Source organism: Mesocricetus auratus, unplaced genomic scaffold, assembly GCF_017639785.1.
Source record: "Mesocricetus auratus isolate SY011 unplaced genomic scaffold, BCM_Maur_2.0 Super-Scaffold_100009, whole genome shotgun sequence".
Taxonomy (NCBI): Eukaryota; Metazoa; Chordata; class Mammalia; order Rodentia; family Cricetidae; genus Mesocricetus; species Mesocricetus auratus.
Genome location: NW_024429193.1, coordinates 35396981 through 35414355, shown reverse-complemented (window position 1 = coordinate 35414355; position 17375 = coordinate 35396981). Strand labels below are relative to the sequence as shown.

General features: G+C 41.6%; 1 protein-coding gene across 3 annotated transcripts in view; it reads right to left on the bottom strand.

The window, feature by feature from the left end:
• The window catches only part of Fnbp1l (formin binding protein 1 like), a 76863-nt gene extending 60086 nt beyond the window's left edge, over window positions 1–16777 (bottom strand). For 2 of the 3 annotated variants that reach the window (XM_040751926.1, XM_040751928.1), the window contains exon 1: window positions 16560–16777. In XM_040751926.1, coding sequence (XP_040607860.1) covers window positions 16560–16583 — 24 coding nt within the window. In that variant the 5' untranslated portion in view covers window positions 16584–16777. The remainder of the gene's footprint in view (window positions 1–16559) is intronic. The other variant, XM_040751929.1, reaches the window with a different exon arrangement.
• Between the last annotated feature and the right edge of the window lie 598 nt (window positions 16778–17375).

Sequence of the window (17375 nt, the reverse complement as noted above, 5' to 3'; positions counted from 1 at the left end):
TGCACCCAAAACACAAGGTGCATGCCCTGATATGCTGAACATTCTCTCTTCTCATTCTCTTGTTCTTTCCCTCCATGGTCATGCAGCTGCCTGTGGATCTCCATTGCTAAAACTAACTACTTTTTCAACCTCTAATTTGAATGTATTTCTCTCCTTTGGGGACCTGTACAGATCTCGTTTGCCTGTCTGTCAGGTTTTGTTTATTTGTTTGTTCCTCTGAAATTAAATAAACTGTCCTCAAGTATCTTTTATGTTCACTTTTAATTTTTTTTAACCTATCAGACTAAGAATCCACAAACACAATCCTGTGTTCCCTAAAACATCTTCATGACCTCAAACAGAAGGTTTGTGTGTTTGGGTGTTTTGCCTGCATGTGTGTCTGTATACCACATGCATGCAGTGCCTGAGAAAGTCAGAAAAAGTGTCAGATCTCCTGGAATTGGAATTAGAGACAGTTGTAAACCGCCATGTAATGCTGGGAATCCTCTAAGAGTAGCAAGTGCTGTTAATTTCCAAGCCTTCTCTCCAGTCCTATTTTCCTTTCCTTACAGGACTTAACTTGATTGTAATAATAGTTGAAAGCATCATGTGGAAGAGAAATGATCAAGTCGATAAATTCTCTTGCACAGTAACAAACTAAGTACTCCTGATTCCATGAGTGTTCTACAGAAGGTCCTATGGGAGCTTTTGCTGTAACACTATTATCCTTTTTCTTTTCTCCTCACTTGAAAAATGAGTGTGTTTAACAATCATGCAAAAGTTCAAGCTTGAAGCTGTCCAATAAGGAAAAATGGGATCTCTCCAGGCATGGTGATGCACACCATTAATCCCAACATTTGAGAGGCAAAAGTGGGTATATGAGTTTGAGCCCAGCCTGGATTACATAGTGAGACCCTGTATCAAAATAAAACAAAAAACAGATAAACAATACAACAATAAAGAACATCCACCATCTAGCTTGTAACCTGGTAAATAGCTATTAGTGCTGTTAGCCTTTATTCCAATTGTGCATGTGTGGGGAGGAAAATAACTGATTCTTCTATATTAATTAGAAAATTTTTAATATATAGCCATTAAATTTATTATGTGGAAACTTGCTCAAGAGATTTAATAAATTGCTTTCTTAAGATTAGGAGGCTTTAAGATTAAAGGACCCTAAGAAAACCCAACTTGTAGGACTCCAACAGCCACTGGTTAGAAACTGGAGATATCCAAAGGGAAGTACATGTTACTGCATAAAGTGTGGAGAAACTTGGTAACCAGCTAACAGCATTATTTTGGGAGGCTGTAGAAAATTTCAATGGTAGGACACAGCCAGAGGAAGTACACCTCAAGACACGCCTCTCTCTGATGTTTTATCTGGCCTCTGGGCCCTTTCTCGCTCTTTGCATCTTGCCTACTATGGATTAAACGGCAGTGATGCTCCTCCCAACCGAATGGGATGAACAACCTTGGACTGAATTTTCTGAAAACATGAGCCAAAGCAAGTCTTTCTTCCCATTTCTGTCAAATATTTTAACTATGGTAACAACAACAAAACTAGTGCACAGGGATATTGTCATTTTTTCTTTAAACACTTGGTTTAAAATGATGCATAACACATAATCAAGGCAATTCCTCTTCCACGTGAAAGTTCTCATTAACTTTTGCTTAGCCGGTTTTTATCTGGTAAGTTAGATTCTATTTTCACTGGGGAAACTAAATCAATCTATAGATAATTCCCACATTGTTATAGTTTGGACTTTTGGCTGAAGGCTTGGTTGACAGCATCTAACAGAAGTGATAGAACCCTTAAGAAGGGAAGCCTCCTGGAAAGTTGGGAGCAAGTGCCTTGAAGGGAATATTGGGACTCTAGCTCTTTCCTTTCTGTTTTGTTCCGTGTTTGCTTCGTGACCACCTGAAGTTAGCAGCTTTGTTCTATCAGCTTCCCTACCATGATGTACTCATTCATTATCTGGCCAGATGCCAACCAACTCTGCTGAAAACTCTACACTACCTCTGATTTATTTCAGGCACTTCTCACTACTGTGGAAGGCTAATGTACATTTCTTTCTATCATTAGCTATCAACTTATCCTCTGCATTATTTTTACAGGCTCTTAAGATCAACTCTTTCAAGGCTGGAAGATGGCTGAATGGGTAAAGTGCTTACTTCGTATGCATGAGGACCTGAGTTCAGATTCCTACCAACCATGTAAAGTTAGGCATTAAGGTGTGCATCTCCAATGCCAGTGCTGGGAAACAGGCAGATACTCTTGGAGCTCACTGGCCAGCCAGCCAAGCGAAAAGGATGAGCCCCAGGTTCTATGAGATCCTGTCTCAAAAAATAAAAATAGACAGCAAATAGAGGAGGGTATTTGACAGTGACTTCTGGCCTCCACACAAGCATGTACCAGCAAACACACATATATGAACACAACATACCTACTCTTAATCCTTTTTTGGTCTGTGCTAGGGATAAAAAAAAAAGATCCTTTTCACTTTTCTCTTTTCCAGTACATTGCTTCAGAGACTTTTCCCTTTCCTCTAGGTCTTTCTCATTCATACACAGACCTGTAACATCTTTCATGCTAAAACCAGTAAAATCTTTTTCCTCCTAGCCCCATTTTTTCTGCCTTTATTAGCAACTTTCTCCGATGAGTCATCTTTCTATACTCGCTCTTTTTATTCCTTGCATTTACTTTTCTCTTACCCCCAAATGCTTTCATGGTGGTTTGTATGAGAATGTCCCCCATAGGCCTATATGTGTCAACACTAGATGGAAGCATGGCCTTGTAGGAAATACGTCATTGGAGGTGGGCTTTGAGGGTTCAAAAGACTGACATTCCCACTGTGCACACTCTACCTCCTGCTTGTGGTTTGAGGTAAGAGCCAAGTAAGGCATGGTGCCAAGAACAGCTGAGACACCACCGACTTTACCACTTTGGAACTGTAAAACCAATTAAGCACTTTTTAAAATAAGTTGTCTTGGTCATGGTGTTTTATCGAAGCAATAGAAAAGTAACTAATTCAGAAGTTTATATACAAAGATCTCCTACATAATAAATATGTACTCAAGATAAAGACATTAACATTGACACAATCCTACCACTTAATTTTCAGATCCATTCAAGTTTTAGTAATATCCTTTACAAGAAAAAGAAAAATCAGATCTAGAGTATGTCACAGTTACTGTCATGCTTAAGTCTTCTTCAATCTGAAATCATTCTTGTCTTTCTTAACTTTTATGGCCTTTCTCATTTCTGAGGTTTACAAGCTAATCTTCCTGTAATACAGCCATCAACTCTAGGTTGTCTGATACTTCCATATAACCTGGATTGTTTCTTGGGTTGCAAACATCCTGTGCCTTTGAATTATATCCAATGAGGTGGCGTATGATTTCAACCATCCTATTACTCCTGATGCTGACTGATCACTTGATTAAGGTGTATCTTAAGATGCCTTTTTTTTTAAATAAAAACACATCTCCATCATTAAGTACTTTCTTACTTTCTGAAATAAGATTCTACATTTTAGGTTCATGTTGCATTTTTCCTGCACCAACTTGGCATCAACTATATCTCAAAACAAAGAAAACAGAAAGTCCTATTTCCTTTTAGTGAATAAAGGTATTCAGAAGCCAAAGTTTTAATGCTATGTATGCTCGCTGCTATTTGGGGTTCTCATTTACAAAGTCTGTCAATAGAGTATAAAGACACAACACCTTCACCCTACCCCACCCCACACACTTACTTTATTTACCTTTATAATGCTGCATGTGTGCATGTATGTATATAAAAGTGTTTACACTGAAACCTCCAATTCCAATCTAACACCACCACTTTGGATATCAGTAATTCCATTCTCCAAAAGTGAAAAGGATCTTTTTTTTTAATCCCTAGCACACTTACTCATTTAAACAATCCCCAGTGTATAACCGATCTCCAAGTGCCACTTGTGATACGCCCACTCATACTGTCTTTACTGTACCCTACTACTAAGACCTTCTCCATCAGGCTGATGCCCTTGTTTCCCCCATACATCCACCCATATTTCTCTTACCAGCTGGTTCCACTACTCTGAAGCACTTGGATTCCAAAATACTGCAATGGATACTCTCATCAACCTAAGGTCTGATACTCCACAGTGTCAGGTGGAAGCTGTTCTATTCTCTTCTTGGGCCCTGGCTTACCATTTCCACTACTGAAATTTTTAAACCCTGATGTAGGGTATTGCCTCGTCTAACCCTGTGAGGAAACCAACATTGTACAACCTCACCTCAACTACTCAGAAGGTAAAAAGAGATTGGGAAAGTTCCTGCAACTCACTTTGAATTCCATTTTGCATCCTCCACTTATTCCTAATTGAACCCCCTTCCCCAGCAGGGTTTCTCTGTATAACAGTTCTGACTGTCCTGGAACTCACTTTGTAGACCAGGCTGCTGAAAATAGTCTTAATTCATACCATCTCTAATTCTATACCAACGTGAATTAGTGTATTCCTAGATTTCTCAAAAGTAAAGATGCACTCAAACAGACTATCCACGTGTTTGTAACAGCCTGGTTCCACACGATAAAGGGGCTTAGGTAGGAGAGTCACAAGTTCAAGACCAGCCTAGACAACTTAGTAACAAACTGTTATAAATTTTAAAAAGTAAAAGGAGGCTGGGGATGTAGCTCAACGGTAGGTAGAGTGCTTGTCCAGCATTTATAAGAACCTGGGTTCAACTCCCAGTACCAGAAAGATGTTTGTTTCTGTCAATGAAATAATTAGATGATCTGTACTTACAATGGTATTTAGAATAACAGAAAAGATTAAAATTGATTGAAGAAACAGATGAGATAAATACTAAAATTATTTTATTATACATTTTATTGCCTTTAACTTTCAAAGATAAAATGTTATAATCATAAAATACATTAAGGTAGAATACGGTTACAGCAGGATATTTAAAATAGAAATAAGGATTTTTTAAAATTAAACTAAAGAATTTATTCTCTGCTCATCTACCTTTATTACTAAGAGTAAAATCTTCAGTTTTAGATAAGTGGTGTCTTCCTTTAATCCCCTCACATTTAGATCACGCTTTTTTACTCTCATATCTGGGGAGCAGTAACAGCTTTGTACTATAACTTGCTTTGTATTATTTAAGGCTTAGTAAGAACTAGAAGAACTTTACAGTATCATGTGCACCAAGAAGTCTGGAGGGTGAACACACAGAGCCTGTTAGTACATAGACCAACATCTTCTACTATGTATGTAAGATATCTGCATTGCAGTTTTTATTCCAACAAGTAATTAAGCAGTTGCTCCTTATAAATATCAAATTCCGAGGTAGCACACATTTATATACAAGTCATTAGTTCATGGTCCATCTATTCACATAGTCCACTCACTTTGTATAATAGGCCATCTACTCTCTGCATCTCCCTTGCCATCATTGACTCTCAGGACACAGTCACCATTTGGGTAACTACAGTACTATCTTATTTCTCAATGTCTATTCTATTGATCCTTGAAGTCAAATTTCACATTTTCTAGATCAATCGTTTCAAAATTCAAAAGCAATATAGTAGTTAAGAGCACTAATTTTTGCTTAGTTAATAAAGCAAGTGCAGTATAAGCTTAAGTACTAGAGATCAACTGATCTCCATATCCATATAAGAAAAAGTTAAGTAAACATGGCAGCCTGCTTGTCTCAGAAAATAAAAGTAGAGAACTCACCGGATGCAATAGCAAGACACACCCAGTGTTGGTCTCAGGCCTCTACACACACAATCTCCTCTCCTGGATAATCCCCTCACAGTAATGTCTCTGCCCTGTACCATCTGCCTTTCTAGAATCACTCTCCATCTGCACTGCTCTGGACCCCAGTAGATTGACTGCATCAGTGAATATTTTTGTTTTCTAACCCTTTCTTGGGCTCAGGCTATGGGAGGGACAAACAGGATAAAAGTAAGGTCAATGTTCTTATTTCTCTGGCAATCTGCCTATCAGGAACCTGCAAGTTTCCTATGTTCTTCTACTGAAAGCCATAGATCCTGTCAGGTACACCTCAGTCAAAACTACGGAAAGGCCTGGCAACTGTTACCTTCTCTTGTCTTTAAGGCCTAAGTAGTAATAGCTCTACACTGTTACCATGACTACACTGGTAATATACTGTTGGTACCTGTTCTTTATTGTTAGGCATGGTGGTACACTCCTGTAAAATCAGTGCTCCTGAAGTAGGGGCAAGATCAGTTCAACTGACTACATAGCAGTTCAAAGCCAGTGGAGGTAATGTGAGACCATCTCAGAAAACAAAATTATCTCTTTATTAAACAGTCTGTTGTGCAATATTAACTGAAGATGTGTTACATTTGTTTATGCTGTGGAGCATCTGTTTTAATGATACAAAGATGTGTTACATTCTTTTATGTTGCATTTGTTTAAACACTGTGACGCTGTACTACTAGGCCTGTCTAAAACTCCTGATTGGTCTAATAAAGATCTGAATGGTCAATAGCAAGGCACAAGAAAGGATAGGTGGGGATGTCAGGCAGAGAGAATAAATAGGAGAAATCTGGGAAGAGCAAAAGGAGGAGGAGGAGGAGGAGGACATCAGGGGATAGCCACCCAGCCACACAACCAGGGAGGAAGGAAGGGAGAGAGGCTCTTAGAGAGCACTACTATATGATGAGCAGTGTTATCACTGTCTTCTTTATAGTAAACTGACAGACTGCTATGCTACCAAGACCAAATTTATCCTCTTAATTGACTTCAGACTTCTAGCTTCATCCACATTTTATTGTTCTATCACACCAGTTATTTTCCTAATGCACATTACCACAGGAATTTGAAGTGAACTTTCAGATATTTAAAAGTTAACTGAGGTGAACAGATTTTTCCCCCCAAAGTTTTACAAATGGGCTGAAGGTGTGGCCCTTTTCTTAAGTGTCCCGGAAGACCTGGGCTCCAGTCACAGCACTGGGTAAAATACACAAATAGGAAAGGGTTGGAGAGATGGCCCAGTGATTAAGAGCCCTGGTTGCTCTTCCAGAGGACCCAAGTTCAACTCTTAGCACCCACAGAGTGGCTTACAACCTCTATAATTCCAGTTCTAGAGGATCTGATGGTCTCTTTAGACACTGCATGCATATGGTACACACAATACATGCAGGTAAAACATCCATGGACATAAAATATAAATAAATAAAACATTTTTAAAAAGATGCTCAACACCATTTGCCACACAAATCCAATTCACAATGAGGTTCTACTTTATACACACTATGACAGCAATGGCTATAATCAAAAAAGCAGATGAGGGGCTGGAGAGAAGGGTCGGAAGAATGTGTACTGCTCTTTCAGAGGACTCCGTTTTAGTTCACAGCATCCACACTGCATGACACACAACCAGCAACTCCAGCTCTGACATCCTCTCTGATCTCTGTGGGCACCTGCACGTCTATATAGACACACACATAACTAAAAGTAAAATGGAACCTTAAACTAAAACCATTAAAAAAAGGGCAGACAAAGGCCAGTGAGATGGCTTAGCAAGTAACGCACTTGCCACTAAGCCTGATGAAAGGAGAGAACCAACTGGCCTCTGTGTCTCCTTCCCCTCCTGAAAAAAAGTTAATGTAAAAAAGAATTAAGGAGCCAGGTGGTAATCCCAGCACTCGGAGGGCAGAGGCAGGCGGATCTCTGTGAGTTTGAGACCAGCCTGGTCCACAAGAGCTAGTTTCAGGACAGTCTCCAAAACCATAGAGAAACCCTGTCTCAAAAATTTAAAAAAAAATTGCTGTAGAATAATCTTTTTGGACACAAATCTTCACAGCAGCATTATTCAAAACAGAAAAGAGTAGGAATGACTCAAATTACTTACAGCCTAATGACTGGATTAATAAAATGTGCATATGCATACAATGGAGTATTATTTGACAGAAGAAATGAAACACTGATAAACGATGCAATGCGGATGACCTTTGAAATCATTATGCTAACTGAAACATGGCCCATCAGCAGTAACTACATATTCTATGACTGTTTATGTGAAATGTCCATAACAGATAAATCTGCAAAGAAAGCTGAATGGCTTCCTAAAGCTGTAGGTAGCAGACAAGGAGAAAAAACAGAATTGACTTTTAATGAATATCTGAATATCGTCTTTCTGGAATGACAAGAAAAGCAAAGTAAACAGACCACTGATAGGGGAAGACAATAAACAGATAAAGCACATGGAATTTGTGATGGAGTAAAAGAGGGAGGGGCAGAAGGGAAGGAATGAGGGAGGAAGGGAGGAGGAAGCCGTGAGGGAAGGGTTGATCTGGTGCATGTATACAAACATGTATTCGTGTCTAAGTGTAGAGGTTTCAGGCCGACAGCAGGTGTGCAGACTGAGTAATTTATATTAAGAATAGAACTGAGGGCTAGAGATGGCTCAGTGGTTAAAAACACTTGTTGCTCTGCAGACAACCCAGGTTCAGTTCCCAGAACCTCACAATCACCTGTAACTCCAGTCCCAGGGTATTGGATACTTTCTTCTGACTTCCACAGACACCAGGTACACACATACACACAAGTAAAACACTCAAACACATGAAATAATAAAATATATTTAAAGACAAAACAGAATTGACTTCTCACAGTTCTGGGGCCTGCTGAAACTGCTCTCTGCTCCTCATTCTGTGTTATCACAGTGAAGTGGGAGGAGCAAAGGGAGGAAACTGTTTCCTTCAGGTCCTTTATAAAGGCTGCAATCCCATTCTTGAAGGCAATGTCATCAAGGCCTAACCATCTCATAAACATCCCACCTCTAAATATTGCTGTGTTGAGAGATTAGTTTCAACTAGAATGGGGGGGCGGAACAACCAACCCCACTACATTTTGGCTATTGTGAATAACTCTGTAATAAACATAGAATACAGTCATCTCTTCAACATGCTCTTATCATGTGTTTTAGCCTTATACCCAAGAGTGAGATTTTTTGGACCATATGAATTCTAGTTCAAAATTTCTTAGGAACTTCTACCAAAAGTATATGAGAGTTCTTTTTCTTACATTGTCACCAACACTTATTTTTTTTTATCATTGCCAAAAACCTTTGTAAATGAGATATGAGATGGTATCTCACCATGATTTCAGTCTGCATTCTCCTGATGAGTAGTGACTATATGGTATAGCAGATACTATCTATATCCCTTATCAGATATAGCTTATAAAAAATCTTTCATTCCAGACATTGTTTCCTTTGCTGTACATATGCTTTTCATTTTAATGTAACCCCATTTGTGCCTATTTTTGCCTTTGCTACCAACACTTTTCGGGTCATATAAAAAATCTTTGTCAAGACCAATGTCATGGATGGAGCTGCCTTTGTTTTCTTCTAGTATTTTTATAGCTTTAAGTCTTCCACTTAGGTCTTCAATTCATTTGGTTTTGTTGTTTTTAGGGTTGTTGGTTTTTGAAGGGAGGGGTTATGGTATAAAACAAAAAACCCTATCTTTGATCTAGACCAGCAGTGCTCACTCTGTGGCTCTCAACATCTTTGGGGGTCAGAAACGACCCTTTCACAGGGGTTGCCTAAGACCATTTGAAAACACAGATACTTAGATTACAATTCATAGCAGTAGCAGAATTACATTATGAAATAGTAAAAATAAATTTATGGTTGGAGATCACCACAACATGAACTATATATATTAAAGGTTCACAGTACTAGGAAGGTTGAGAACACCTATCTAGACAATGAAGTGTTAGAAAATATCCTCCAAGACACAAACTGACAATACTACTAAAGAAGCCCACTAAGAACTGGGGACATAACTCAAATGGTAGAATGCCAGCCTAGAATGCACAAAACCCTGGCTTTGTAGCTTTGTAGGCCACAGCACCGTGCAAACTAAGTGTAGGGGTGGATGTCCACAATCTCATTATCAACAAGTAGAGGGCAGGAGGATCAGACATTCAAGGCCAATCTTTACCGTGTAGCAAGTTTGAGGCCAGTTACATGAGATCTTGTATCCAAAAAGAAAAAAAAAGTACATTCAGAAAATAAAATTGATAATAAATCAGCTTTTACACCTATTAAGAACATAACAGCAAATGTTAAAAATCTCAACACAAGAACATCCTGGTTTCCAATAATGACAAACTAGGTTATTTAGATTAATATCACTAATCTAGACTAAATTTAATCTAGATTAAAATCTGCATAAAGATGTATTTCAATAAAATAAAGCAACGAAGACAAGTCAGGGTGCTGTGGTTTAAATGTGAAACCACCGGTTCATCTGAAAACTCAGCCCCCAGTTGGTGTACTGTTTTGAGTAGTGGAAACCATTAAGAGTGGTGTCTAGCTGAAGTAAGTGGGTCACTCAGAGGCAGGCCTTGAAGGGTTACAGCCTGCCCTGTTTCCAGGGAACTGCTACTGAGCCAGAGACATAAAACCAACCATACATACCATAATGTCCCAGCATCACTGACAAGAGCTGCTTCAGCCACCCACCATGTCTTCCCTCCCATGAACTGGACCCTATGAGTCAGGAGCCCAAACCAATCTTTCGCCCTTAAATTGATTCTGTTAGGTACTTTGTCAGAGGACAAAGAAAAGTCAATAAAAACAAAATAGTATGAAACTACAAGGCCATTAAGTAAAATAGAAATGAGCATCCAGAAATGAATGCATAAAAGTTACCTCCGTCCTAGGAAGTTTGACAATTTTGAAAAATTAGATCTTTGATCTAATAAAATACCAAGAGATAAGGGAAGAGAAAGCAAATCTTACAACCACAAGTGAATTCCAAAACATTAAATTTGATTTAAAGTGGTCCCAGATCCATAGTGACACTAAACAAGGCAAAAAAGTCAAAGTGCTACATGTGCCACTAACCATAGATGGACAGTTCTCATAGATCTCATGTCAAGATGGAAGAGAACAAAGACAGGAGGACATACTGTGTGATGGCACTTATATGAATCCTTTGTTTTCCCAATTTATTATGTCAATTCATATTGACCATCCTACAGGTAACATCTACCAACAGTAGAAACATGCAACAAAAAAGCTGGGTGTTTAGAATGCTCCCTTTTAGATTCTGAAAGGTCCAAAAGTATGCTATTAAAGATAATCAACTGTACTCAAATAATCAGGAAACAAGACCCCCAGATCAAAATAAACTGAGAATATTCTCATATGAAAAGATACAACTGGTTTTATTTCCAAGTTATGAAAGGGATTCTAAGACTAAAACAGATACAATATGCTTAGCTTTTCCTCAGAATCCATAGAGGACTGTATCCAAGACTGCTCACAGAAAAAAAAAAAAAAAAACCTATGAATGCTTAAGTCCCTTCTACAAGATGGAGCCCATATCTGGCATAACCTGAGAACACACTGAAAAATTTTCCCACATACTTTAAAACATCTCTAGATTACTAATAATACCTAATACGATATAAATGCTATGTAAATAGCTGCTATGCTACATGGCTTAGGGAATACTAACTGAGTGGAGTGTTGAGGTAGTGGTTATTAATGTTCCATGCAGACACAATCCTTTTTAAACATTTTCAAACCATAGATGGTTGACTACTTGATGCAGAACCACGACATTAAAAACTACCTTAGTATCCAAAGCATAATTTAATTACAAAGCTACAGCAATGCACTGAATTCCTCCACCAAGTCAAGAAGTATCTGAGTACTTATTACATGCCAGCTACTTGTCTAGAAAAGCAGAAACAGAATAGGTTCAAGCATAAATAAAATAAAATTCTAATTCCTGAAAATGGGGATACCTGACGACGAATGTGTGCTTTTCAAATAAGCATATAATGGATTTTCACACCCAGTGCTGGAAGTCAAACCCAAACTACTAGGCAAATACTCTACTGTTACTGTGGAGCCACAGCTCCAGCCCCCTCATCAGGTGGTTTAAAGATGCTGATTAGTGTTCTCAAGAAATTAAAGAGAAGCCAAGCAGAATGGTAACACCTGTGATCCCAGCACCTGGGAGATGGAGGAGACAGACTTAGAATCCAAGTCAGCCTCAGCCACAACTGAGAATTTGAGGTCAGCTTGGACTTTTTTTTTTTTTTTTTTGGTTTTTACGAGACAGGGTTTCTCTGTATTGTTTTGGAGGCTATCGGTCCAGCTTGGACTTTTTACAAATCCTAAATGCTGAATCGCACATTAACAACGCAGTCAGATACCATCATATAATGTCTAAAAGCATCCCTTTATACTATAAAGGAGGTTTCAAAGAACTAGTCAGTGAAAATTATGCAAAAGCAATCACAAATTTTACCAATGTGATTTTAGAAACAAAAGAAAATGCTCAAAAGCATAAATGACATTAAAATGATGTATAGTCCCAATAGACTATTTTCAAAGCACAATTTGCAACTTAAATCATTTAGCATTCTATCATTAGAGAGTGGTGTCTCACTCAAAAACAAATTTATTACACACACACACACACAAATTCTTAGTGCATAAATCAGCTCACAAAATACTTAATACAGCAAAGTAACACAAACAAACTTAACTCCTTTTCCCATTGAAGAGTCTTTCACTTGCAGAAGCAGCTCTAGTAACTAAAGTGATATGGAAGTAAAAATACTAAATGACAGATGATGGGAGAAAAGAAGGGATAATAGTATTAACAAGTTGTGGTAACAATACATATTTAAAAGTTGCAGCTGGCTTCAGAATCAATAACATTAATATACTGAAGAAACCAACACTCTTCAAAAAATTTTTTGAAGTAGATGCAATTTTTATCTTCTAAAACCTAAAGGAAGGGGTTGGAGGGACGGCTCAGCAGTTAAGAACACTGGCCAGCGCCGGGCGGTGGTGGCGCACACCTTTAATCCCAGCACTCGGGAGGCAGAGGCAAGCGGATCTCTGTGAGTTCGAGGCTGGGCTGGACCGACAGCCTTGAAAACAATACAGAGAAACCCTGTCTCGTAAAAACCAAAAAACAGCACCAGGCACACACGGTACACAGACATACATGCAAGCAAAATATTCCTACAGATAAAATAAAAATAAATAATTTAAATAAATAAAACCTAAAGGAATGCCTTTTCCTTTCACCAAAGAATTGGGGAAGAGGTGATCCCCTCTAAGGCAAACTAAGATTTCCCTCTATGGATCTTTAAATGGTCCAAAAATTGGGTCAATTATATGCTAATGCATAGCTACACATACAGAGACACACAAACACCAAGTTCCTGAATCAAGCAGTCAGCCAACCCGACCTCTGTGCCTGGTCCCCGTCTATGACTCACTACTTTCTTCCAGACATCTTACATTGAATCCAAGTCAAATCTAACCACTATAACCAGGTCAACCCAGAAAACATTAATTCAAGTTCCTACCAGTGTCCAGCTCTATGTCAAGGAGCATGTTGATAACTGAAGAAACAGTAATGAAGTACACAATGAAAGAACAATGAATAAGACATGATCTCTGCCCTCTAGGAAATTGAGAATTCCCACAAGCATAACCCTTCTTATTCTAAAACCTAGGTGAAAGGATATATAATCTTTCCAAAGTTTTCCTTACAATGAAGGGAGTAAAAAGCATTTTTTATAATATAGTTTCAACCTTCAGATGTTATGTTACTTTCTACTCATTTTTATGTTACTTCTAAAGTCTTAAGTCAGGGCTGGAGAGATGGCTCAGTGTTTAAGAGCACTGACTGTTCCTCCAGAGGACCCAGGTTCAATTCCCAGGACCTACATGATGTTCCAGGGAATACAATGCCCCTTCTAGCTTCCACAGATCCCAGGCACACATCCTGGTGTATAGACATATGTGTAGACAAACACTTATATATAGAAAAGAAAAGAATAATAAAGTCTTAAATCACATGAGCCTTGCAAGTTCGAAGGCCAGAATCCAATGCCCAGAACCAGATTAAATAAAAGAAAGAAAGATAGATAGATAGATAGATAGATAGATAGATAGATAGATAGATAGATGCCAAAGAGTAATCCCAGCACCGAGGAACCAGAAATAAGCAGGTTCCTGGAGTTCCCTGGCCACCAGGCTCACCTAACTTGCAAGCTCAAAGGAGAAACCCCTGTTACAAACAAGGTGGATGGTTCCTGAAAACACCCAAGTTTGACCTCTGTCCTCCATATGCACAAAAACCCACATATGCAAACACACACACAAAAGATAGCAAGAACCACCATTTAAAACAAATGACCTAAATTTGAACATCTAATTGTGTGTCATCAAATTTGAATGTAACAATGAGTTTTTGATAACTAAAGCTTAAGGACAAGTAATGTGATCCTAAAAATGAGATGTGACAACTGTTTTCTGTGTTTACATTTTGATGAAAAATTTCCCAAAAACAAATTCTCAATGACAACAGACATTATAGGTGTTTGTATATTGCACTGTGTATTGTAACCCACTGGAAAGCACAATATCCTCCTTCAAGGCCTGGAGATACAGCTCCACAGTTAAAAACAGATACTGCTTCTGCAGAGGGTCAAGTTCAAATCCCAGTATCCACATTAGGCAGCTCATGAGCACCTGTAACCCCAGCCTCAAAGACTCAGACATCCATCCTCTTCTGGCCTCCTTAAGCACCCACTCACCCACCCCCAACACACACACACACACACACACTTTAAAATTATATTTAGTTTTTCCTAGAATTGTTTTCTTTGTAGTAAAATACAAAGTGAATTTCTTTAAATGTAATATTTTTTTCATGGTTTTCCTATAAGTACTTTTTAAGAAGCATTGTTTTACCTTCTAGATTACTCTGCTTGGGTCATCTGAATAGGCAAAAAATAAACGTATCTTCTCTTATAAAGATGGAAAATAAGGGTTTGAGAGATGGCTCAATGGTTATCAGCGCTTGCTGCTCTTGCAGAGGGCTGAGTTTGGTTCCCGGCATCCCCACTGAGCCCCATGTCTGTAACTAGAGAGCTCCACTGATCTAATGCCATCTCCTGGCTTCTTTGCCATATATATATATACCCACAGTATGATACAAATAAGTGAGTTAAAATAAAAAAATAAGGGGCTGGAGATGCAGCTTTATGGTATAGTGTGATTGTTTAGCATGTGTGAGGTCTCAGATCCAATTGCCAGCACCAAATAGATAAGTAAATTCTGCAAATGGAAAATAAAACTATACTCATTTCCATTCACTGATGACACTGTAATCCATCATAAAATGTACACATAAAAGGGAAAAGCTTTAATCCCAGAACCAGGAGGCAGAGGCAGGTGGATCTCTGAGTTCGAAGTCAGCCTAGTCTACAAAGCGAGATCCAGGCCAGCCAGGGCTATAGGGAAACTGTCTCAAACAAACGGGAAAGAAGCAACAATGCCTGGAAATCTAACTAATGTTACACGATTCACTTACAAGTGATGCTTCCCATTATTAGAACACGATGTTATCTAAGAAACAGAATGGAGGTGTGTTTGCAGACTGGGCAAACACTCACACAGAGTTTTAAGAGGACAGATTCCTGGGTCTGGGTAAAGCAGGTGATTAGAAGGGCTTTTAAGTGTCACTTCTAAAATTCCCAATGTACAACACGTGGAAAAAGGAGAAAACATTCGGCCTGCCAATTAAACGGTCTGCTTCGAATCCCAGTTAGAGCACGTAGTCACAACTTGTTCCTCCTCCTCCTCCTCTCTCTCTCCGGAGATTTCCCGAGATTTTCGCAAACAAAGGCACGGAAAATATGCACAGGTGGGATAAAAAGGGGAGTGGCAGAGGCCCCGAGGCGCTCGAGACAGCGCCCCCAAGCCGCGAATCCTCCCGGCCGGCCGGCCGCACCTGAGAAATCACAGCCCTGCACACCTCACCCTCAGGTGGCGGCGTCCCGAGCGAATTCTCCGACCTCTCACCCTCCCGCCCGCACCTTGGTCAGGCACTGGGCATTGTCTGGAGCCTCCGGCGCCCACGGAAGGCACGGAGGGAAGACAAAAAGAGAGGGAAGTGAGAATAAAGAACGGGAGGGGGAAACCGAGCCATCCGCAAGCAAGCCGCACGCTCCTTTGGGCGAGACGAGCGTCCCTTCCCCGACCCCACTATCTACCTAATTCCGCTCACAAAAGCAGACCCGCCAGCCCGAAGAGGCTGCAGCCGGAGCTGGCCGGCGCGGGGTGGCGGGCGCCCTGGGTCCGGAGCCCGGAGGCAGCGAGAGAGGGGGAAATGGGCGTGTGGGTTGGGCCTGGCTGGCCCGAGGCCGGGCTCGGAACAAAGCCGCCCGGCTCCCCCTACCTGGAGCTGGGGCGTCGCCCAGGCGCGCGGCGCGGGCAGAGCGAGCGGCGCTCCTTCGGGACAATGCCCCCCTTCCCCGCCGTCGGGCGCCGGGTACAAAGGCGCGGAGCGGGGCCGCCCGCCCGCCCTCCAGTCCGCAAAGTCAGGCGGAGGCGGGAGAGGGGGCGGCGGCGGCCGTCTAGGGCTGAGTGCCCTCGGCGGGAGCACCGGCAGCCGCCCCGTCGCCTCCCCCGGCCGAGGGGGGCTCTCGCGGCACAAAGAGGAGCCGGGACCCCGCGCCACCCCGGGGCTCCCGCCGCCGGCGCGCGCCGCCCTGCTCTTCCCCACTCACCCACAGCTCGGTGCCCCAGCTCATGGCGGACCCTGAGGCGACTGGCGCCGGCAGGCTTGCTCCCGCTGTCCGCTCGTCCCGACTCTGCCCTCCTCAGGCTCGGCCGGCGAGTCTCTGCGTCGGAAGGCGCCGCCACCACCGGGCTCCCCAGTGAGTGAGAGAGACACGACTGAAGCCAGCCGCCGCCGCCGCCGCCGCGTCCCCGCCTCCCGGCAGCCGGGAGGGAGGGGGCCGGGGCCGAGGGGAGGCGGGCCGGCGGGGAGGGGGGCGGGCCGCGGTGCACCCTGGGATCGGGGCGGGCCCGCACTCGCGCGCGCGGGGGCCGGCGGGGTCTCCCCGAGGCGGCTCTCCCGGCGGCCCGAGGACCCTCCACGGCGTCCGGCCCCGCCGCCGTCACGGAAAGCCGCACTCAGACCCCCCGCTGCAAGATGGAGAGGAAAGGCGGACGCCCACGGCCCCTGCCCTCCTCTGAGACCCCACTGGAATGAGGCGACCCCCACACGTCAGCATTCCCCGCCGGCCACTGACAAAGAAACCCCGTCCACACGTTCGAGCAGAGGGGTGTGTGTGTGTGTTTAGTTAAAAATCTTTCTTGTTTAGGGACTTCTCTACCCAGGTGTGATGCTTCAGCCTTGCCGGGGTGGGGGGTGTCTTCGGAATCACACAAAAAAAATGTGTAGAGGTCAAACGTCCAATAAGAATGCAACGCGTCTCAATGAAACATTTTGATCTCATTATAAGTTCTTTCGGGAAATCTTTATTTTAAAAGAGGCAAACGATCCGGTAATCATCTGGGGAAGTTGCCATGGTGAAAGA